At 32.8% G+C, this 25974-nt stretch overlaps 1 protein-coding gene across 1 annotated transcript; it reads right to left on the bottom strand.

Moving 5' to 3' along the window:
* Positions 1-17115: 17115 nt before the first annotated feature.
* Positions 17116-19290, bottom strand: LOC114188456. The gene has a single exon (XM_028077031.1). It carries the CDS (start codon positions 19288-19290, stop codon positions 17116-17118), a length of 2175 nt encoding a protein of 724 aa, XP_027932832.1.
* Between the last annotated feature and the right edge of the window lie 6684 nt (positions 19291-25974).

Genomic DNA, 25974 nt, shown 5'->3' with positions numbered 1-25974 from the left:
ATCAAACAAACTAATGATCAATGCGTGTATGTATTGTGTCCCTTGCCAGCATAGTAATTGCTTATGTTGGTGATGGTAATTTCCACACTTAACCAATTTATGGTTCATGTTGCCTTGTCATTGGAAGGTATTATCATTAACTTGTTGACTCTAGCTACAGATCGATGTAGCTTGGAAGGGTTTGAGATGAGCACTCCTTTGACCAAGTTTGTTGATCGATTGGTAGGGGCTCCGTTGGAGCCAACCCTTAACCAATCGATGTAGCTTGGTATGGGTTATTGACGAACGCTTAGTTAAGCAGTCGACAAGTTGAGGCCGAAAAAGGCTGAGAGGTCAAGGCTGAGAGCTTGAGGACAAACATAGCAAAGAGATCGAGGCTAAGAGGTTGAGGCCGAATGGTCGAGAGGCCAAATGGTTGAGGTCGAATGGTCGAGTAGCCGATATCGAATGGCCGAGCTTAATTTCAAGGCCGATGTCGAGTGGCCAATGCCAAATGTTCGAGAGGCCGAATGGCGGAGGCCAAACGACCAAGATGTCAAGATTGAAAAGTCGACAAAGAAATCAAGGCCAAAAGGTTGAGGTCGAATGGTTGAGGTTGAATGGTCAATCTGTCAAGACTAAAAAGTCGACAAATATCGAGGCCAAGAGGTTGAGGTCGAATGGCTAATGCTGAATGGTTGATGCCGAATGGACAATGCCGAGTGGCCAATGTCGAATGGTCGAGCTTAATTGCATAGCTGAGTGGCCAAGTGGCCGAATGGTTGAGGTCGAATGGCCGATGCCGAACGACCGAGCTGTCAAGATTGAAAAGTCAATAGAGAAATCGAGGGCAAGAGGTTAGGGCTGAATGGCCAAGCCAAATGGATGAGGCTAAACGATGTTAAACTGTAAAAACTGAAAAGTCGACAGAGAAGTTGAGGTCGAACGACCGAGAGACCGAATGGTTGAGGCTGAATGGCCGAGTTGTTAAGACTGAAAAGTCAACAAAAATCGAGGCCAAGAGGTTGAGGTCGAATCGCCAAGAGGTCGAATGAGACTGATAGGTTGAATTTCAAGTTCCTTGTGGTTACAATAAGAGTAATAGAAATGCTCGCTCGGCCCAACGGTGGGAAAATGTTTCGAGTGTGTGCTGGTTGAGTCTCTAAAGCTCCAAGCTAGCTAGTCCTGCGACGTTCCTTTCTCTTGTTTGTTTGGTCTCCAAGGTCTCTCATTCGTCCAAAGCTGCTTGGATGGTTGGTACCTAAAGAAGGTACTTCAATGCTAAAGTCAGTAGATGACTGATTGTTAAGACTTTGACAAGTGTACTAAGTCGTGCAAGTAGTAACCGGTAAGACCGGGATATTGTTTCCCAAGAGACTCGTGTATACTAAATAATTGTGTAATTAGTGACTAATTTAAACTAAAGAATAAATCCATAATTTGGGTTTTGTGTGCAAAAAAGTAAATATTTCATAAACAAGTAAAAGGTGAACTTGAATATTTTTGGAAACTCTAGAAGATGGAAAAGACTAGAAATGCAATGGATTGATATTGTTGGGGTTAGACTTCACCTACTTCACTCTCATGTATATAAAACAATAAAACTCTTCTTCATTAAATTACTAATGTCAACCCACAAGTCCATTCAAACCTTAATCCCTTAGTTTAATGAACCTAGGTTTCCTTATTAAGAGTCAATTCCTTGAATCCCTAAATAAGCAAACCCGCTTTACAAACTAGGGTTTAAGACAACTAATGGGTCAAGTTTCATTCCTAGATACAAGTTCCATTAGGTATCTTGTTCCAATTCTAGGTTTCAAGAGAAATTTTCCAATACCTAATGACGCAAATATCATGCAATGAATGGTTAAAACAAAGCAAGCTTTAAGTAAATAAACAAGGATACTAGAAATTAATGGAAGAAGCATATATATATATATATATATATATATATATATATATTCAAATCATCCACAAATACATGAAAATTCAGTGGCTACATCTAACCCCAACAAAAATGGGTTTAGCTCTCCATTGTCATGGAGAGCCCAAACTTACAAAATGGAAGTGGAAGAGGGAAGAGATACAAAGAAGAAGGGATAGTTTCCACTAGTCCTAGTAGACCTCCAAGTGCTCCAAAACATGTTGCTCGAGCTCCAAACTGTCCAAGATGGGGTTCCCCTTGCGAAAACACAAGAAAAAGGGCCAACTTGCCACATTAGCAAAACTGGCGCCTGGCGAAAGCCTCTCACCGCCAGGCGCGAGCCACCAAAATAGTGTTGAAAACCATCGTCTTCGCCCGATGGTGTCCAGGTGCCACCAGGCTGTGAGCAATTGGAAGCCTGGCTGACGCCTGGCGCTTGCATTGTGTCGCCAGGCACTTCCTGTTGACATTTTTTATCTTCTCTTTGCTATTTCGGGTCACTCATTTGTATGGGATTTTGGAACAAAGCTTCCAATCTATAAATAGACACAAAAATGGGGATTAGTGGTATATTTAGATCAATGTAACCCAAAATGTATTTATTTACAAAAGTAAGGTAAAATTGAGGATTAAGTAGGTTAAAAGCTTTGGAAGAGATGATTTTGCTAATAAAATGTAGCTTGGATAATGGTAAAAATTAACATTATCACTGATCAGAAGGGTATTAAGTGTTATAATGCATTTGTGTAAAACCATACCTTACACCTTTATTTATAGTTGGTGTTATGAGCTTTTACCTTTTTTTGGCCTAATCATGGCCCAATCATATCTGAATTAACATTAGTTGATTAATTCATTATTAATCCAATTTTTATTCTACAACCGATTAGCTAGGATGATCAGCTAAGGATGATCGGCCAAGGATAATCGGCATAGAAGATCAGACACGACCTGGATTATGTATTTTATATATATATATATATATATATATATATATATATATATATATATATATATATATATATATATATATATATATATATATATTACATTTTACATGTTTCAATAAAAGGTCCCCGAATATACCAATAGTAGTTGGCAAGTGGTGTTTTCACATCGTAAAAAACTTAAAGTTTTAAATATATTTTTAACTATTGTGGAAAATTCATGTCGAACTTTTTTAAGTTGTGGATGTCTTACTTTTAACAAGATTTACACGAATATAGTACTCGTATTTTCTACTTAATATATACTCAGAATGATGTATGTGACACAAATCAACTCTTCAAAATCATGTCATATAATCAAGATAACGTAAGAGTTACTAAGATTTATTTAAATTTCAATGGTCTTCATTTTTAAGAATTTGCTTGCTGATATTTTCATTGATATTTTTCAGTATCATGACATACGATAGTAATGCATTGTTTAAAGTTGAATTGTTCTGGTTTGTACAAGTTGAAAATTTTGGATTTGTATTACTATGCACAAATGATGAGCAATTTTAAGATTAACAACTAGAACCGTAAAAATGGTTCCGACTGATTTATTTGGGTAAGTTTATCTTGTATATAGTAAGATGAGGATAAAGTGTTTGAGAAAATGATTCTGTCACAATGTCACCAATTGATACTCATCTTCCTTGCACTCTGGTATTCATGTTTTATAACTAAGGGTTAAATATGTTTTTGGTCCCTCAAGTTTTAGTGAATTTTAGAATTAGTCCCTCATCAAAACTTTATATCAATTTAGTCCTTCATCTTTCAAAATGTGTGAATTTAGTCTTTTTAACCAAATTTTGTTAAGTTTATCTAATGTTTCAAGCGCATTTCATGATAGTATTTAAGTTAACATTGAAGCAAAAATGTGTCAAACAGTGTAAATAATTTAAATACTATCATGAAATGCATTTGAAACGTCAGATAAACTTAACAAAATTTGGTTAAAAGGACTAAATTCACGTATTTTGAAAGAAGACTAAATTGGTTAAAAATTTTGATGAGGGACTAATTGCAAATTTCACTGAAACTTAAAGGACAAAAACATATTTAACCCTATAACTAATAATATAACACCTTTTTTCGGCATATGATTTTCATTCCAATGGGGACACATGATCCTTCCACTTTTCCAATAGGGTCCATACGTCACAAGGAGTAGAGGCACCTACTTGGTCCTTCCCCCTCTTCTCTTTTGTTTTTCAGAAAAGGTGTGGTGCATGCAAGTGAAATAGTAGAACACTATTTTTATTGCGACTCAGAAAATGGCCCACTGACCAATGGAATGGGTGAGTCGTAACAAAGGAAGAAGGGACATTGATAACAATGAAAAAGAACATGACAAAACAAAATTTGAGGAGGTTGGCTTTAAAAGTTAAAAATTCTCTTCAGACTTATTCTCCTGTTACAAAATTTTATCTGAAAAATATATATCCGTATAGTTTGTAGGTAATAATAGAGGATTATTGATTTGGATGAATCATAACAGGGTACGCATTATCTATCCACGATAAAATGAGCAAATCATTGATTAGGAGTATAACTCATGTCACTTAATTACTGATTCTGAAATAACACCCAAAAAATTCAACAAAGAAATTTTTCAACTGAACAATGATTTTATAAGAAAAGTTCTGATGGGAAGAAAACTTAAGCTTATCTTAGAGAAAATTATTGTTCGAAACGTATCTAAATCATAACAATGGTCAAATATGAGGATAATTTCTTTCTCTGACGGTATTTAACAAAAAAAACAAAATTGATATAACTGTCTTGTTCCTTGTCTATTACTCGTAAAGTTAACAATCATGGTTGGGTTCCTAATGGAGACGCATTTCATGGCTTAAAATGGATAATTTAAGTATATAATAACGTGAAGGACAAATAAACCCCTTATGTAGAGCAACTAGTATTTCTACCGTGCAACGGGATATTGAATTTTAAAATTAAAAATTATAGTATATTTATTAAATTAATTTAAAATTATAAAAGTATAATTAAATTTAATATTAATTTTATTTTATAAAATTTAATAATAATATTTTAATCGATTTTATGATAAAAATGTATTTAAGTTATTTATATATATTTTTAATAATATATTATATATAACTATTTTAAATAATATATTAAGATTTAGTTAATTAAAATTAAGAAATCAAATTTAATTTTAAATGAAATATTGAGTAAAAATGTAGTAAAATATAATAGTTAATTCTCTAATAATAAAAATGATGGACGATATAGAAATTGTTGAGTAGACTTAATAAAGATACAAACGTTAGACGATACAAAAATTGTGAAGAGCAAACGATATAAAGTTACAAATGATAGATCGTGCATATAAATGTAATGTTTAATTAGTTAAATAGTACTCACTCTCTTCAGATGTATCAGTTTGGTACCCGCTTTTAAAAATGTGTCAATCGAGTCTCAACTTTTGAAAAAATGTCTCAATTAGGTTTCTTTCACTCTTGTAAGTATTTTAAATATCGATATCGTTAATAGCGTTAATACTTTTTTTCTCAAAGGGACCTAATTGAGAAATCTTTTCCAAAGTTGGGACCCAATTGACACATTTTTAAAAGCAGATATCAAACTAACATATCCGAACAAAAGTGAGTATTATCCGACTAATTACACCTAAATATAAATAGTAGATTCTTTAAAGATACAAATGTTAGACTCAAAACAAAATACAAATAGTAAACAACCAAAACTTACAAAATGTAGACTATGTAGACAAATATAAATAGTACACTATGCAAAAATACAAAGGTTAGACGTCTGGTAAACTCCTTTATTGGAGTCCTTTTTTCACAATTTTTTTAGATTTTGAATTTCAAATTTTAACATTGCTCCCATATTTTATATCTTTTAAAATTTAGAATTTAAATTCAAACTTTATTATTATATATTTTGAATTTCAAATTTGACAATATATATCCTAATTTAGAAAAAAAAATATTGAAATCGAGATCATTAGTGATTTTGATATCTTTAAAAATTTTAAGAATGTATAATTTTAACTTGTAATGATATACCAATGTCTATGTTATAAAAATTATTTTTTAAATTATTGTTTAAGTTTGTGTAAAATGTCAAAAATATGTGAAAATTATTTAAAAATATTTAAAAATTCACATTTAAATTTTACAATTATTTATTTATTATTCTACACCATATTTTAGTTATTTTTACTATTGTTATTATTATATTAGGACTAATATGTTAATATATTATTATATTATTAAGAAACACGGAGCTTTTGTTCCTAAACTGTTTATTTTTTATATCATATTTTTAACTTTTATTATTTTTAATTGTGAATATTAATGTATTTCCATTAAATTTTTTCAATTTATCATTTTCTAGATGTTGATAATATATTAAATACGAACATTTCTTATAAGTTAAAAATATTTTAAAGTTGTTTAGAGACATTATAAGAATCTATTAAAAAAACCTACACTATTTTACATTTTTTCTTTTAAATGTCAAAATTCAAATTTTATTGATATATTTTTAGTTTAATTAGTCAAATAGTACCCACTTTCATTTGAAAATTTCAATTTGATAATTGCTTTTAGAGAAAATGTTAGTGTATATATTTCGAATTCCAATTTTCACAATATATGAATCTTAATCTTGCAATAATATTGAAATTGAAATAGTTAATTATTTCCATATCTTTAAAAGTTTAAAAAATTTATAATTTTTATTTTTTACCTTATATTTTAATTATATTAATATTATTATATTTTATATTTACATTATTACATATTATTATATTTTATAATATATTATTATATCATTATGGGTGATCAAATTTTTTGAATACTTGAATTTATATATTTTTATCAGAAATATTAAAGTATTTATTACAAAAATTAACTTTTTGTATATATTTTTCATTTTTTATTTTAAATGTTAAATTTAAATTTTGTTATCACATTCTTTTTCTTTTATTGTCTATTACGATTTCAAATTTGAATCCAAAATTTATTAATATTATTATATATATTATGATTAATTTTTCACAACTTAAAACTAAAGAACGATTTGATTTTCAATGAATTAATTTTAAAATTTAATCTAAAAACACACAGATAGAATATATTACCTAATATTACCTACTGCTTTATGTTTAAGAAAATCAACTATAAGAAAAGTTCGGTTTCGAAGAACATTAAATGAAAAAAAATAATTTCCAATGTAAATTCAATATAATGTAATATTATATAAAAATATAAAATGATAATATTACATTAATTCTACATAAATATAAATTTATTCTTAAATTAATATTTAAATTTAATCATAAATTGATATAAAGTTAAGAATACAATCATAATCAGTAATATTAGATCAATCAGTTTTCAAACACATTAATAGAAGAAGATTTTGGTTTCCAATGCAATATTTTAAAACCATAATTGATATAAAGTTAAGAATACGACTGTAATAAGTAATATTAGATCAATCGGTTTTCAAGCACATTGATAGTAGAAGATTTTGAATTTTGTATTAATCATTAACGGTAAATAAAAAAGCAGATAACATCTCCAAAAAACAACATGATGATATAAAAATTTTATATTTTTTATATACTTAAAATTGATAAATAATATTTTTTGTGAATGTCTTAAACTCTAATTATATATTTGATTGATACTTCATGATTCATTGAGTCCTACAAATCATGATTGTTGTTGTTCATAATAAATAGAGTCATAATTCAAAATGTAAAATTCTTGGAAGACGAAAAGTTTTTCATTTATTCTTTATATTTTTTACATTATATTGGAAGACGTAAGTGTTGATTTATGAAGCTGATTCGATAAGCTACGTTGATATTTAACAAGATTTTTGAAACCTCTATCAAGCTTTCTTCAAAAGGTAGGTAGATTTTTAAAATATTTTCCATTTAAATTTTTAATACAGTAAATTCATATATAACATTGCAATGAGAAACACAAAAATTTGTTGGTTTTTAATATTTAATGTTATTTAATGACGAAGACATTCATCTTTGATAAGTTGTAAAAATATATCTTGGAAGTAGGGTTGGAAAAAACTGAAAAGTTCTTTGAGAGGTTGAAAAAATATACTTTAGAAGTGGTGTTGGAAAAAACTGGAAAATTGTTTTAGTTCTTCTTAACATCTTTATATTTTTGGAAGATGAAAAATATAAATATATTTTTCAGTAAGCTAGGTAAAAAAAACAAAGTCTTAATTTTTAATTTGGTAATTAAATATATTTAAGGTAAGTAATTTTATTTGCATTTATTAATATTGTTATTAATTATTAAGAAACTATTAATTGATCGAATTTTAAGAAAAGTGTAATATGTAATGACTATTTTTAGAATAAATTAATAAAATACATAATTTTTCTGTAGAAGATGAGAAAATATTAATACTTATATAAAAAATATTTGTTAGTTATAAATCTTTCTTCTTCTTTGAATTTTTTTAAAAGTCAATGTTATCATTAATGAGATAAATTCATTGAGTCAGAACTTTATTTTAATTTTGTTTGTTCAAAAATTTAAAAACTTGGATTATGCCTTTATAATTTATATATATTATAAAAATAAAATGTAGTTTATGTTTTGCATTTACTTCACTATAAAAATTTTGAAATAGTAAATATTATCTTATTAAATAAGATTTAATATTATATTTTAAAGTATTCACTCTCGATGCTACAAAATATTTTAGTCGTGTAATATCCGTAAATTCCACACAAAATCCTAATTAATTTATTATATTACAATTTTTAATTAGATTTATTTTATAAAAATTAGCTACCTTCTCCAAGAAACTTTGTAAAAGTTTCTAAAGTTGTTATTTTGTAATATTTACTTCAAAATATTAATTATGAAGACCACCAATTATGTATTTTTTGGGACAATGCACATTAGAACTCAAAACAGTATTGTTAACTTTGCAATTGTATATAATTATATATTAGATTAGATAATATTGGAAATTTTGGTCATTCAAAATGACTTTTACTCTATGGGAAGGTGAGAAGATTTTTGGAGCCAGTATAAACTTTTTCAAGAAGGTATGTAGATTTTTTAAAACATTTTTCATTTAAAATTATAATACAATAAATTCAAATATAACATTGTATTGAGACACTAAAAAAGTTGTTGGCTTCTTCATAATTAATGCTAATTAATTATAAAAATGTGTTGGAAGAGACAAAATTTTATCTTGAAAGTAGTGTTGAAAGAAACTGAAAAATTGTTTTTTTTTTCTCCTCAACATCTTTTAATTTTTTGAAGATGAAAAGTATTTTTTGAAAAGTATAAAAAACATATTCAGTAAGCCAAATAAAAAAAACAAAAGTCTTAATTTTTAATTTGGTAAATAAATATATTTAAAGTAAATAATTTTATTTGCATTTGTTATTATTATTTCAAATTTTAAATCCAAACATTATTATTTAATATGTTAAAAGAGATTTCTCACTTAATTAAAAGACAGAGAACATCTTCTTTCCAATAAACTAATTTTGAAATTTAGTTTCAAAAAACATTTTATAATGCATTATAACGTATATTTGAATATGTATTTGTGAATATCGTATATATTTGAATATTTCAAATATATATATATATATATATATATATATATATATATATATATTTTAACGCAGAATAAATTTATTAATAAAAGTGTGTAATCGTTCTTTACTTTTATTTTTGTGAATATCGTTTTTTTGTTTATTGACAAATTAATAAAAGTATATGTATTTCTTATATATTATATATAATAAATATTTATTTATTTCTCTTTCTATCTTTATTCTTTATTATAATTTAATTGTTGTTTACTATTCACTATTTATTCATTTATCTATAATATTTACGTTTATTAATGGTTAAACTTAAAACTCAAAAGAATATTGTTAGCTTTGCAATTGTACATAATATTATGTATTACATATTAGATTAGATACCATTAGATATTTGGTAATTCAAAATGACTTTTACTTGATGGGAATGTGAAAAGATTTTTGAAACCAGTGTAAAACTTTTTCAAGAAAGTAGGTAAATTTTTTAAAGTATTTTTCATTTAAAATTATAATACAATAAATTCAAATATAACATTGTATTGAGACACAAAACCTTGTTGGTTTCTTCATAATTAATGCTAATTAATGACAAAAAGACATTGGAAGAGACCAAAGTTTACATTGGAAGTAATGTTGGAAAAAACTGAAAAGTTATTTTTCTTCTTCTCAACATCTTTTAATATTTGGAGGATGAAAAGTAAGATTTGAAAACTATATAAACTTCTTCGGTAAGCTAGGTAAAATAAAAGTAAAAGTCTTAATTTTTAAGTTGGTAAATAAATAACTTTAAAGTAAGTAATTTTATTTTCATTTATTATTATTATTATTAATTAATTAATAAGAAATTATTAATTGATCATATTAAAAAATGTGTAATATTTAATGATTATTCTTAAAACAAAAATTATAAAATACCTAATTTTGTCTATAGAAAGGAGAAACTATTATTATTTATATAAAAATATTTGATAATTACAATCTGAGTCATTATGTTTTTCTTTTAATTTTAAATTATAATTTTTTTTTCTACTATGAAAATTTTAGAATGTGTGTTATGGGTTTAACATATTAAACATTAAGAAATATTTATTGGAGCATGAGCTTTATTTTAAGTTTGTTTGTTGGAAAATTTAGAAAATTTGGATTCTACCTTTATGATTTGTATTTATTTTAAAAATAAATTGTAGTATATAATTTTCATTTACTTCACTATTATAATTCTCAAATAGTAAATATTATCTTATAAAATAACATTAAAATTATATTTGCAATTATTCACTTCCAAGGCTCCAAAACATTTTAGTAAATATCGTGTAATATTTGTAAATTCCACACTAAATCTTAATTAATTTGTTGTATTACAATTTTTAATTTAATTTATTCTAAAAAAATTAATTACCTTCTCCTAGAAACTTTGAATTTTTTAAAAAAATTGATTACATTCTCGAAGAAACTTTGTAGAGGTTTTTAAGGTGTCCTGGTATGATTTGTACTGCTTCAAAATATTAATTATGCATACCACCAATTATGTTTTTTTTGGGACATGAGACTCCCTCAGTAATTAAATGAATGTTGTATCTTCCCATGCAGACTTTCTCCAACATGCCATTTCCAACCTCTGTCAAACATAAATGTTCTACCCAAAGATTAAATTTGCTGCATTGGTTTGTGTGCTCTTATGACCTCTGTCAAACATAAATGTTCCACCAAGATTAAACTTTCCCACATAGGTTTGTGTGCTCTTTTATTCTTAGGAATTGCGTAAATGTCTTGGGCACACCTTTGCATCTTCAACAAACATCTTTTGACTCCCTCATTCTTCTCAAACACCCACCATATTCATCCTTCCAAAAAACATTGCAGGTCTGTTCTGTGAAGAATAAAATTTGGAAGAAAAAGACAAAAAAAATAGAATGAAGTTTTAAAAATGAAAAAAATGTTATTGACTATTATCAATATATTAAAGTCATTCAATATTATATATAAAATAATTCCATAAGATAAAATAATTAAATATAAAAAATATATGTTGATAATGTTCAAAAATACAGCTTTGTAGTCTGTTACTACACTTTGTTAATTAAAGAAAAACATGAATGAAGTTTTAAGAATGAAAGATCGTTACTCAACTCTGTTAATAGCAAAATAAGAGATTTTTGAAAGATAACTATTGATTAAACATGTTTAAAAAATCTAAATCATCTCGCACATAACTATTTATTCAACAGGTTTCACCTTTCTTATGTTGCTAAATGAGTTCATTCAACTATTTTGCCCAAAATCTTCATGGATGTCCTTGCCTCAATTAGTTAATGAATTTGACAGAGAAAAACTTGATCCAACTGTTAAATACTACAAAGAAATTGAGTTAGATATTGCATAGGGTAGAAGAAGAAAAGATTGGACAGAAGAAGAAAAGCATTGACCTTTTTTGGTGTTCTTCAATTAGTTAATGAATCACAAAGAAAAAGATGGGTCCAACAGAAGAATAATACAAAGAAAAATAGTTAGATACATAGAAGAGAAAACATCGGACAAGAGAAGAAAAACTTTTAGACATTTTTTCGCATTCTTCAATCATTTCATAAATCTCACAAAAAAACCTTGATCTAATAGACAAATACTACAAAGAAAAATAGTTACATATGATAGAAGAACAAAGAATCAAAGAGAAGAACAAAAGTTTTTACCTTTTGGGTGTTTTCCATATGTTTAAGAATTTGACCGGAAAACATTCATCAAAAATAGAAATGCTACAAAGAAAGGTAGTGAAATAGGTAGAAGAACTAAAAATATGAGAGAAGACGAAAAATTGTTACCTTTTTGTGTTATTCTTTACAGTATCCATGAATCTCACAAGAAAACATCAATCAAGCAGAAAAATACTACAAAGAAAAGTAGTTACATATGGTAGAAGAACAAAAAAATCACAGAGAAGAAGAGAAGTTGTTACCTTTTTGGTGTTCTTCACCGTGTTCGTGAATCTCACAAGAAAACATCCATCCAGCAGAGAAGAAATACAAAGAAAAGTGTTTAAATATGGTATAATAACAAAAAATCACAGAGAAGCAAAAAAGTTGTTACCTTTTTGGTGTTCTTCACGATGTTCATGAATTTGAGAGCAAAACATTTATTGATTAGCGTAGTTAAATATGGTAGAACAACGAAAAAATGCAAAAAAGTTGTTACCTTTTTGGTGTTCTTTGTTGTGCTCATGAATCTGAGAGCAAAACATCTCTCGAACGAAAAAATACAACCAAGAAAAGTAAATCTGAGAGCAAAACATTCATCCAACACATAAATACAACAAAAATAAGTAGATATGAGAGCAAAACATTCATCCAAATATGGTAGAAAAACGAAAAAACGCAAAAAAGTTGCTACCTTTTTTTGTGTTCTTCACTGTGCTCGTGAATCTGACTGCAAAACATCTATCGAACAGAGAAATACAACAAAGAAAAGTAGATCTGGGAGCAAAACATCCATACACAAAAATACAACAAAAATAAGTAGATCTGAGAGCAAAACATTCATTCATCTAACAGAGAAATACAACAAAAAAGTAGATCTGGCAGCAAAAAAATCATGCAACTAAGAAATACAATAAAAAAACTTAGTTAAATATGTTAGAACAACGAAGAAATGTAGAAAAATTGTTACCTTTTTGGTGTTACTCACTGTGCTCATGAATCTGAGAGCAAAAATTCCATCCAACCGAGAAATAAAGTTTGAGAAGAAGAAAATTGGTGTAAGGTAGATGGAGGACGAACACTGGTGGAGTAAGAGAGAAGAAGAAAAGTTGAGAGGCTGAGAGGAAGCTGAAGAGGTTTGAATGTGTGTGAGTGAGAAAGAGAGAGAAGAAGCTGAAGAGGTTTGAAAGAGGATGAGAAAGAGGTATTGTGTGTGGAACACGGAGAGTCAGAAAAAAAATAGTGTGAGAGTGATTTGTTTTTGAATTAATTTTTAATCTTCAAAATTCTAAGAGATTGACATGTAACCATATTTTCCTCTTGTAGAAAGTAAAATTTGAATGTAAATGGTTCAGAAATATTAAAATATTGAAGAAGTTGTCATTTATTAGTTTAGAATTGTATATAGTATTAAATGCCTACTTACTACTAACAAAAGGTACAACATATACCCTTTCTAAAAACTAAAAAATATAACTAAATCACTTTTCTTTATACCGTGTTACTTTTGGCAAGTATAAATATTAGGTAGTATGAATGTTAAAAACAATCCAAAATAAAGTGGAGTAAAAATTAAACCAGAACTTAAATAAGGGGTTGAACTATTTTACTTGTGGCACTTTCATTTCAATGGAGGAGCATGTAGAAATACAAGCAGATTAGGAGTATGAGCAGGTCCTTATCAAAACTTAAACCCCAACAGGAATTGCATAAAACCAAAACAAATAATTTTAATTAAGTTATTTCCCATGTGTGGATCATGGAGGAAGAAAACCAAAATATGTATAATTGTTAGTGTGGAGGTATGAAATAACAACTTTTGAAGAAACATCCATGGCAAATGTGTGGATCATGTTTTTTTCTTTTTTTCTTGCCTTGTCGCCTATGTTATATGGCAAGTATGTTACAAGTAGGTGAATGTATCTTTTGGTTTCCTATGTACCCCAAACCGCATTACTACAAACATCTATCCAGATTGGAGACATTAAATAAAATTACATGTGAATCGATATGGTTAGTTGTATCTTGGAGTTGATAGAGGGACCATAATCTTTATGTATTTCAAGGAAAAGTCCCTAACAAAGACAAAGTCACTAAATTCATTAAAGTGGTATGTTGGTTTAGTGACGTGGATTTTGGAAATTATGCATCTTCTATTTAGTACAATTGCTTAGGTGTATCTTTGCTTCTCTAGATAACTTTTGAATAATAAAAACAATAATATTGGGTTAATTTTATGTTGTTGTATCTCTTTGTTATAAAATCTTCCACCAAATTTATTTTCGGTTGCATATTCTTGACACACTTCTAGCATACTTTTTCTAAAACACACACTAAAAGAAAGTTGTGTATTATATAAATGGATACTATTAGTTAGTAATAACAAAAATTCGTTATAAATTTGAGTTTACCGACAATCAAAAATCCAACAACAAAATAGTTGTCAATGTTACTAACAGATTAAAAAGCTCCTCTCTTTCATTACACTTCCACTATTATCGTTGTCATTGCGTTTGTTGTCGTCAGTCACATCCATTGTCACCACCTTCACTCCTCCTCCTTCAACTTTGTTCATCATTGTCACTAAGTTGTTGTCCCACTACCATCGTCCTCGCGCCTTCACCTCCTCTTTTTGTTCTTCTTCTCACCCATATTCCTATATTGTATAAAAAAATTTCATCAAACTTGATGAAAAATATACCACTCATTTCACCGATAAATTTTACCAACAATCTTGTTTTTGTCGATAAAAATTCATCGGTAATTATGAAAATTCTAGTAATGACATTAAAAAATAGTATTTTTTATTTATAAAAATCACGTCTAAAATATGAAAAAAAAATTGAAATAAAACTTAGAAATAATCATATCACTAGTTTTTCATTGCTGAAAAGTTGTTTCTTGGTGATAATAAAATTTAAGAATTCTATTCCCTTGACTCATAATTAGGACAGTGTAAGAAGAATAAAATGAAAAAACATAAATAATTTTTAATTTAACTTTTCGATGTCATTTTTTTCGTTTACACATATAATTATATGACTTGTGGATGACATCAATTACAAATAAATTAACTGTACCTGATCGATACTATTTCGGTGCGGAACCAGACGATCTCAAGAACCCTCTGTGTCGAACCTCCTCCTGGTCCTCCCTGGACTCCTCCTGAGCCTCCCAGCCGTCTGCACTCCGAGGGTGGGGGTACTTGCAGGCACTCCGACGCTCAAGTTAGAGAGTGATTGATATGAGTAGTAGTAGGTTAATCAGAAAAGTGTACCTTTACCTGTTCACTTAGGCCTTAATTTATACTAATTTCTTAATGGACCTGTTATTATTATTTGCGGGTCGTTCGTATTCGAGGATCGATTCTTTCCCTTTTCGACTGAGGTTGCACGCATCAGTTCTTTCTTTATTGGCTAAGATTGTTCTTCTGTATCTTGTTAAAGATCAGCTCTTTCCATTCTGAGTTTTGTCCGTCTGTACTTCTCAAATATCAACTCCTTCCTTTTTTGGGGTTTGGCCGTCTGTACTTCTCAAATATCAACTCCTTCCTTTTTTGGGGTTTTGTCGTCTGTACTTCTCAAATATCAACTCCTTCCTTTTTGGGGTTTGGTCGTCTGTACTTCTCAAATATTAACTCCTTCCTTTTTGGGGTTTGGCCGTCTGTACTTCGCAAATATCAACTCCTTCCTTTTTTGGGGTTTGGCCGTCTGTACTTCTCAAATATCAACTCCTTCCTTTTTGGGGTTTGGCCATCTGTACTTCGCAAATATCAACTCCTTCCTTTTTTGGGGTTTGGCCGTCTGTACTTCTCAAATATCAACTCCTTCCTTTTTGGGGTTTGGCCGTTTGTACTTCTCAAATATCAACTCCTTCCTTTTTGACTAAGATTGCACGCTGCTCCTCTGTACCTCTGCGCCATAATCATATGTTCCATCTGCCACTCCCTTGGGCCGGGATGCACTCGACCAAAAGGGGCCGAGATATATTCGGCCATCACACTTATTGGGCCCTCTGTGTTGTGTTGGAGAAAAGGTGAAAAGCAATTACCCCAGTGACCGAGCCACAACGAATGTGCCTCGTACTTGGGCCGGGGTGATCTCGGCCATTTCTGTTTTATTGGGCCGGGATGTACCCGGCCATACACCAACACCAGCCCCCCCAGTCTCGTAGTGAACGAAGTGAAACAAGAGGCTGAAATGTGTAAAATCGAGTATAAAGGAAAGAAAGAGTGTGGTTGGCCGAGATGTACCGGACCATTCCTGGACGGGATATACCCGGCCATTCCTGGCTAGGATGTGTTTGTGACGCTGCCAACATGTGTCTTGGCCGAGATGTACCTGACCTTTCCTGGCCGTGATGTACCCGGCCATTCCTGGCTGGGATGTGGTTGTGATGCTGCCAACATGTGTCTTGGCCGAGATGTACCCGGCCATTCCTGGCCGAGATGTGGTTGGCCTCTTGCCCTACGAGGTTATTAAGTTCGCTTTTGTGTGTTGTTATGTGTCATCTTTGTCGTATTTATTTTATCAATAGGGGGATCATCTAGGGCGATGAAGCTTCCTTTCCCATTGATATAGATATGAGGGGATCATCTAGGGCGATGAAGCTTCCTTTCTCATTGATACAGATATGAGGGGATCATCTGGTTTGATGAAGCTTCCTTTCCCACAGAGAGAATGCTAAGAAAGTATTTGATTGATGCACTTGATTTAGATGTGTGCGTGCTTCAGCGATGAAAAATGTAAGCGTAGAATAATAATAATGAAAAATTATGTTTTATTTATTGCTACGATGCCTCATTAAAACCTTCTTGACCAAAACCATCCTTAGGTTAAAAAAGATCAAGGTAGGAAAGAGTACACCACTTATTATGCAATCAATCCACAAATCGTTCGTAAGAAGTCTGAAAATAAAAATAAGCATTTAACAAAACTAACTGTAATACTTCAGATGTAAGGCGTTCCAGGTTGTTGGAATAGAGACACCTGATAGGTGTTCCCATCTGTATGCGTATTTACCCACAACTTCCTTAACACGGAGTGGCCCTATTCCCCGTTGGGAGAGAACTTCCCCTCGTGTTTCCGGGCAGCACTTGCCATTCGCCACACTAGATTTCCCTGGTGAAAAGACTTGGGTTTGATTTTGGTATTGTAGCGGTGTTGGGCTCTCAACTTGGTGTAATGGTCTTTCTCTCAAGCTGTCTGCGTAGCATTTGCGCGCAGTTGGCTGGTCCACAGGTACAGTGACTATGTCTCCCGAAGTTGACGGAAATTTTATAGCTAAGTGATATGTAGATATCACCGCACCAAGTATGTTCAACGAAGGTCTCCCTACCAAAATATTATAAGAGGTGTCAGCGTCAACAATAAGGTATCGAATTTTTACCATTCGCGTCGTTCTCCCTACTCCGAATTTGGTGAACAAATCAATGTAGCCCTTTGTATTCACTCGCTCCCCTGAGAAGCCCACGATCGGTTCTGAGTACTGTTGGATTTTCCCTTCTGGAATTCTCAGCTTTCTGAAAGTGCCCCAGTATAGGATGTCCACCGAACTACCTGGGTCCACCAGGGTTTTCCTTACTGCGAAGTCCTTGATCTCTACTGATATCACCATTGGGTCGTCATGCTGAGGGTCAATCGCTTGGAAATCATCATCTCGGAACGTGATGGGTGGCATGTGCCGCTTGGGACATACTGTTATGGCATTGACACTTTGAATTGCTCGTACGTATTTCTTTCTTGCGGACGTAGTGGCTCCACCTCCTGCAAAGCCTCCTGAAATATAGTTGATCACCCCTCTCAATGGCTTCTCCCTCACATCTTGTTCATCATCTTCCTCGGGCTCAACCCTCCTTCTGGTGCCTTCTTCTCGCATCTCCTGGTACCTTGATGTTCTTCGTGGTCGCTCCTCATATCTACCTTTTCGCTCTTCTCTGGAAGAGAATCCCCCTTCCTCCCGTTTGACAAATCTTCTTAGGTGTCCTGCTTGTATAAGCTCTTCGATTTTATTTTTCAGGACAAAACAATCCTCCGTTGTGTGTCCATAATTCTGATGATACTGACAATGCTTAGTGGTATCCGCGTTTGGGGGAGTCGGGACCCTTTGAGGGGTTGTTATTAGGTCGGCATTCAAGGCCTCCTCCAAAATTCTCTCTCTGTTAGACACGGGGGGTGTGTACCTGTTGTACTTTGGTTGTCTAGAGTCCTTGAACCTACTGTCAGGTCGCGGCGCTAACACCCTTTCTCTGTCAATGTATTTCTTTTTCCGAGTGTCTGATTGGGTCGTACTGCGAAACTCCTTTAATTCTTCCATCTGCATAAATTTGGTTGCCCTAGTTCGGAGCTCGTCCAGATTGCTCACGGGCTTCTTGCACAGACTGTCAACGAATGGGCCAGGCTTTAACGCTGTTATAAGGTGGTGCATGGCGACCTCAAGATTTAGATTAGAGATATTCAACGATATCTTTCCGAAACGCTCCATAAACTCTCGCAGAGATTCTCCCTTCTCCTGTCGTATATTTACTAACGCCAAAGAAGTGAGATGGTGTGGCTTACTGGTGGCGAACTGAATGCCGAAACGGGTGACCAACGTATCGAAACAATCAATAGAGTTAGGTGGTAATCGTGTGAACCAGTTGAGTGTCGGACCCTTCAGGGACGTTGGAAACACACGACAAAGAATTGCGTCCTCTGAAGTGTACAACCCTGCTTGGGTGGTGAATACGTCCACGTGCTCCTCTGGATCAGTAGTGCCATCGTACTGGCTCATAGTCAATCCCTTCCAGCGTGCAGGAAGTTCTACCTCCATGATCCCGTCCACGAAGGGGTGGCGTCTGGCTGTTCTGGGTCTCGCGCCTGTTTGGTTGGTGGTTGTCTGTACCCTGAATCCATTTCGTCCTGTGCCGCCCTCTCCTTCTCCATTACTGTGAGATTCTTCCCTTTGTTGGGAATTTTGCTCAAGTTGCCTTCGCAACCGCTGGTTCTCCTCTCTCAGGGCATTTATCTCTTCTTCATTCTTGCGTCTCAATTCCTCCAACTGGCGGTTCATCTCTCGTTGCATCTCCGCTGCTACTGTATTTTGATCGACTGCTGCTCTTGTTGACACCATCCTTCTTGAGAATTGTCTGGTCCCACGGTGGGCGCCAATTGTACCTGATCGGTACTATTTCGGTGCAGAACCAGACGATCTCAAGAACCCTCTGTGTCGAACCTCCTCTTGGTCCTCCCTGGACTCCTCCTGAGCCTCCCAGCCGTCTACACTCCGAGGGTGGGGGTACCTGCAGGCACTCTGACGCTCAAGTTAGAGAGTGATTGATATGAGTAGTAGTAGGTTAATCAGAAAAGTGTACCTTTACCTGTTCACTTAGGCCTTAATTTATACTAATTTCTTAATGGACCTGTTATTATTATTTGCGGGCCGTTCGTATTCGAGGATCGATTCTTTCCCTTTTCGACTGAGGTTGCACGCATCAGTTCTTTCCTTATTGGCTAAGATTGTTCTTGTGTATCTTGTTAAAGATCAGCTCTTTCCATTCTGAGTTTTGTTCGTCTGTACTTCTCAAATATCAACTCCTTCCTTTTTTGGGGTTTGGCCGTCTGTACTTCTCAAATATCAACTCCTTCCTTTTTTAGGGTTTTGTCGTCTGTACTTCTCAAATATCAACTCCTTCTTTTTTGGGGTTTGGCCGTCTGTACTTCTCAAATATCAACTCCTTCCTTTTTGGGGTTTGGCCGTCTGTACTTCGCAAATATCAACTCCTTCCTTTTTTGGGGTTTGGCCGTCTGTACTTCTCAAATATCAACTCCTTCCTTTTTGGGGTTTGGCCATCTGTACTTCGCAAATATCAACTCCTTCCTTTTTTGGGGTTTGGCCGTCTGTACTTCTCAAATATCAACTCCTTCCTTTTTGGGGTTTGGCCGTTTGTACTTCTCAAATATCAACTCCTTCCTTTTTGACTAAGATTGCACGCTGATCCTCTGTACCTCTGCGCCATAATCGTATGTTCCATCTACCACTCCCTTGGGCCGGGATGCACTCGGCCAAAAGGGGCCGAAATATATTCGGCCATCACACTTATTGGGCCCTCTGTGTTGTGTTGGAGAAAAGGTGAAAAGCAGTTACCCCAGTGACCGGGCCACAACGAATGTGCCTCGTACTTGGGCCAGGGTGATCTCGGCCATTTCTGTTTTATTGGGCCGGGATGTACCCGGCCATACACCAACATTAACAAAAGTTAATATTCATTGTATTAAATAACTATGTTTCCATCTATTTATTAGCAGTTATTCGTCTAGAAAAAATTTGGAAATACACTCGCTGTTATAGTTGTCAAAATAAGTTGAAACTCGTAAGTTTATCTAGTCCACCATGGATTCAAGCCTGGTTAGGTTTAAAGTAATTTGAAAATTTGAGTTCAGGTCAAAAATGAATTTGGCCCACTATGAACTCGACTCACCCGGGTTGAACTCGTGGTGAACGTTGGTTCACCAACACGGACATAAAAAATATTATTATTGGGATTATTTTTTTTACTTTATTTAGATTTATGATTTAGTTTTTGGGATGAATGATTATTTATTGTCTAACAGGAGAAAAAATAAATTTTTAAAATAGGTTTGGACATTTTGGATTTTGGTTACATATTAGAAAGAAATGTTAGGTTGAGAAAAAAAAATATTAATTTTTTTAATTAAGGGGATCAATCCATTTAACCCACCAACCCATGGTGGGTTGGGTTTTGCTCAAATTTCTAGAGTTCACTAATAAGTGGGTCGGATTGGGTTAGGTCACTATATGTGTTCACTTATGATGAGGATTGTTTTGGGGAAAAGGAAGACAATGAATTTAAGTGGATTAGAGGGTTGTGAAGTTTGTGTTGTTCACTTAAAGTTTGTGTTTGGATCTATAACAACAAACCAAAATTAATTATGCTTAATAATACTAATATTAATTATAATATTAAAAATTTATAATATTAATTACCAAGATCAATAATTATGAAAGGTTAGTAATCAGATTGATAATAATAATATTATTAATAATAGTAACAATTATACTATAGTAATATTATTAATTATTATAATTATTTGTATAGTAATAATAATAATAATCCTCTCTTCATCCCTTTAAATCCATCCACCCACTCTCCTTCAAATTCTCTCCCCAATCCAAACATTCCCTAATGGTGTGTTTGGATGAGGTAATTTAAGAGAATAATTCATTTATTTGGAGGATTTGAATTTATTTTAAGTAAAATGGTTTGTTTGAACGAGGAAATTAAAAAGGAAATTGAAATTGAGGAATTTTAAGAAGGTATTTCAAATCACTAAAATAGTATAATTTGAAATTCACTCAAAAAGGAAGGAAATTAAAATTCCACAATTTGTGGAAATCCTCATTGTTCAAGATTACAGGTGTTAATTTGGCCCAAATGACCTATATGACCTAGATGGGTCAGGTCGGCCCGACGACATACACGGGCCAGGTCGGCCAGACGATCCAGACAGACCAGGCAGGCCCGACGACCTAGATGGGGCGGGGCGGGTGATGACCTAAACGGGTCGGGCTGAGACGACACAGTCTTAAATTTGTCCAAATTTGGATGAGTTGACCTCGACCGAAATTTGGAAAAATTTGGTCGAGTCAGCACTAGCCGAAATTTGGCCGAATGTGACCGAGTTGTCTTCTACTGAAATTTGACCAAATTGGACTGAGTTTACAATGACCAAAATTTGGTCGAGTTGGCTAGATCAAAATTTGACCGAATTTAAATATTTTAAGTTGATAATTATATTTGTTAAATTTAATTTCAAAATTTATATATTAATATAAATATTATTAAAATGAAATTTTATCTCATAAGCAAAATTCAATTATTTTATCCAAACAAGAAATTAAAATTTAAGGTATTACAATTATTCTATCCAAACAGATTATTTAGAAAATGCAGAGAATTCAATTGTAAGAATTTCAAATGCAATGCATTTCAATTTCTTATAATTGTTGAAAAGCTTTATCCAAACACAAGGTGAGGGATTTGGTTTGAGGTGAAAGTGACTGGATTTAGAAATAAAGTTGGTGAGTGATTTGATTGGTGTGATAGATTAAAAATTAAGTTTAGTTGAAAGAAAAACAAGAATACCAAATTTTCCTTGATGTTGAAAATAATCTAAAATTATATTTAGATGAGTTAGATTTATTTAATAAAAAATATTTAAATGAATAAATAAAAAAATATTTTAATAAAAAAATAATAATAATACAATATTTTTACTTCATTTTTTTTTTATAAAAAATTTAGAAATTTGGGAAGAAATAATAAACAATTTAATAAATGCATGTGAATTAATGTTAATTAAGAAAATGAAAAATGAAACGATGGCATAATGGGAATCTTACTTAAATGACCCTTAAAACATCACACAAAAATGATCAAATAAGGAAATCCTGATGTTCTTTCTTTTCCCTCCCTCTCAAATTCTTAAAAGTGAACAATTAACCCATCTTTAAATCATGTCTATCTAATCCTTCTCTACAATAAATTCATTCAAGAGAACATAAGAAAATAATCAACCCACAGTGAACTGAATAGACCGAGTGACCCATTTTAACACTCCTCAAAAAATAATTCAAATTTCTTATCACTAAAAACTATACCAAAAGATGGTCTGTGATATTTTACGTCAATAATAAATTACATTAAAGCGGTAAACGTAAAATCATAACTTAGCACCATTAAGGGATTAATGTCAGCATTAAGTCGTTAATGTGATTGAGTGTGAGAAAAAGGTGAAGAAGAAAGTGATTAAGATTTTTGAAACACATGCCATGAAAGACTTAACTTAACCCACACCTTAAGATGTAATGTATTATAATGGGTTATTTCATTATTATATGTACCACTCGCTAATACTAAAGATAAGCCATTTCCATGTCTTGTTTTGGCCCTCCACTAACACCCCATTCAAGTGCCAAACCACCAATCACCACCACTTTTAATGCCTTTCTGATATTTATCTATTAATTCCTTCCAGCCTCACAATTTTCAATACAACACTTCTGCTATCGACACCTCACATTTTTTTTTCTTCAACCCATTAATCACTGTGCCCAAAAACTAAACTCAAAATCATGTTCATGCTTTTAATTTTAAATATTATATGAAAAACAACCTTTTCACAAGAAAACAACATCGAACACGTATCACTGTTCTAGTGGATATGGACGACAGATATCACTACACAAGGCGTTTTACATCAATTTTGAAAGTCAAACAAACAAAATCACTGCATATATATTATCTTCAGTACATTATCATTTACTAATTTTTAAAAATACATAACAAGAATAACTATGCATAATGAATAAAACCATTTTTATGAAATAATAATATCCCATTGTTTGGACAGTTATATTGTTACATAAAAGAGAAAAATGAAATATGAAAACTTGTGGTCAATGCCATGCTACATGCACACATCCAATTTGCTCAGCATGCGATTTATGAACATCGATATTTATATAATCATGTCTATCCGAATCACTTACCACTATCCCCTTTTTTCTGGAAATTTTAACTTTACTATTTTATCCCAAACAGAGGATTTTCCAATTATATTAAGAGTCGATCCAAATCATATCTCCACTTTCAATTAAGTATATCCCTGTATCATCATATATTTTTTTCTTTTTTATCAGTATTAAAGAATATATTAATATAGAACACTTGGATGCTCTAATCTTTATACACAAAAACTCAAAAAAAAAAATATAAAACAAAAAGTATATAGTTTTTATATTTCTTTTTCAGCAAAGAATGAATAAATTAAAGAAGAGAACATATGGGGTGCTCTAACCCTTTTACAAAAAGATCAATAACATATACAAAAAGATGCAGAAGCTTGACATCGAAACCTTTCAAAACATGACAGCCAATAACTAGAGATCCATCAAAGATTAAAAAGACCCTAAAGAAGATGCACATGAGACTAAAGCAGTAGCCACAAACTTGTTCTGCTGCTCCAAAATACACAACCAAAAACAGAGACAGAAAGGCCCTACACATGAATAGGTATAGGCAAAGTGTCACTAGTGCAATACCCCCTTTTGGCCCCGATTATTTTCAAGATTCTGCCTCGGTTTAAGAACCGAGGCATATTAAAGCGAGGCCAAAAGGCACCCCCTTTTGGCCTCGGTCATTACCCGAAGCCATAGATCTCTTTTCTGCCTCGATTGCAGAGAGACCGAAGTCATAGATTCAATATTTTTTTAAAAAAAATAAAAAAATTCGCAGGACCGAAGCCATAGATCTTCACGCTGCCACCACAACCATTGAAGACGCAACATCACCACCATCATTTCCACTGCAACGTCGGCGCGAGCTCCACCTTTGCACATCGAACCAGATTTGCGACCACCATGGCAGCAGCGGAGACATATCCTTCATTACAGCAGCGAACCAGAACAGCGCCAGCATCAATCACGTGAGAACACACCAGAGACGCGAGTTCAGCCACCATAGTTCCATTCTTCATCTCACCGGCAGCACCCATCGCGAATCCTTCGCGCAGTCCACCAAGCAGTGACGAGAACTCCATCGTTCAGCCATTGACGCCGCAGCAGCAGCGGAAACCGTAACCACCTACACCACCGTTTTATCGCTGCACCTCGCCTCATCTTCAGCAACACATGCACTTTCGTGAGCCACCGTGAATGCCAATACTGCACCACTCACCATGGAAGTGCCTGGAATAGTTGCAACAGCGAACATAACTTCCACACCACCATGCAAACGCAACAGCAGCAGGCAGTCCATCACACCTGGGGTTCGCGCAGAGAGAATTAGGGAAGAAGATGAATAGTGATCGGGGTTCACGATTTGGGGATTTTAACAGGCTCAATAGCCTCGGTCGAAGGGGACCCGAAACCAAAGGGGCGGCGCTGATGAAATTTTTAAATTAGGGTTTCTGGACAGGGTTATAGGCTTCGGTTCTATTTCAACCGCGGCCTAAAACTGCCCAATATTGCCTCGGTCGAAAAGCAACCGAGTTCAAATGTGTTCTCGCTGGCGCCAATTTAAAATTTTCATTTCTGGGCTGCCTAATAGGCTTCGGTTCTTAAGGAACCGAGGCCTAAAGCTGCTTACGACACCAGTTGTTTGTAGAACCGAAGCAATTTAGGTTGCTGAAATTGCAAAACTGCCACCGCCTCCTTATAGGCTTCGGTTCCGCCATAACCGAGGCCTATAAGGCGAGGTAAAATATCAAATCTGCACTAGTGCGTATAGAATGATGCATTCTAAGGTCATCAATACCATGGAACCCAATTAGGAGCCAAACATAACCTGAAGCAATAAGACATAATCAACATAACCTGGACAGATTTCCACACCGAACTGAAGAGCTCAAAGTCCTCATCTAAATGGAGAAAAGTTGAGGAACATAGTCATGAGAGAAAGACAAGGTTGTGCTTATCCCAAGTATGTTCAGGTTCCACTTAAACAATATACATCCCTGTTAAAAAGGTCATGCTAAGAACACACAGTAGTTATCATATCATAAGGATTTAAGCACGAGAGAGGTGAAAAAACCCAATCACTATATGAAAAATTTACTAAGGGAATTTTGTGTTTCATCCAAACCCAAGCTGTCACTTGTGCTAAACCAAATATTTCGTCAGGATCAACTTTCCTTTGTTTGAAGATTACCCCATTCCTATGTTTCCAGATTTCCTCCACTATTGCTAACTACATGTCTCTCCATATAAAGTGTTTAAAATTCTCCCAAGCTTTAA

The sequence above is a fragment of the Vigna unguiculata genome, chromosome 6 (genome assembly GCF_004118075.2).
Source record: "Vigna unguiculata cultivar IT97K-499-35 chromosome 6, ASM411807v1, whole genome shotgun sequence".
Taxonomy (NCBI): Eukaryota; Viridiplantae; Streptophyta; class Magnoliopsida; order Fabales; family Fabaceae; genus Vigna; species Vigna unguiculata.
This window is presented reverse-complemented; position numbering and strand designations above follow the sequence as displayed.

Coding starts and splice junctions, on each gene's coding strand:
- LOC114188456 (XM_028077031.1), bottom strand. CDS start 19,290: ATGGTGTCAACAAGAGCAGCAGTCGATCAAAATACAGTAGCAGCGGAG.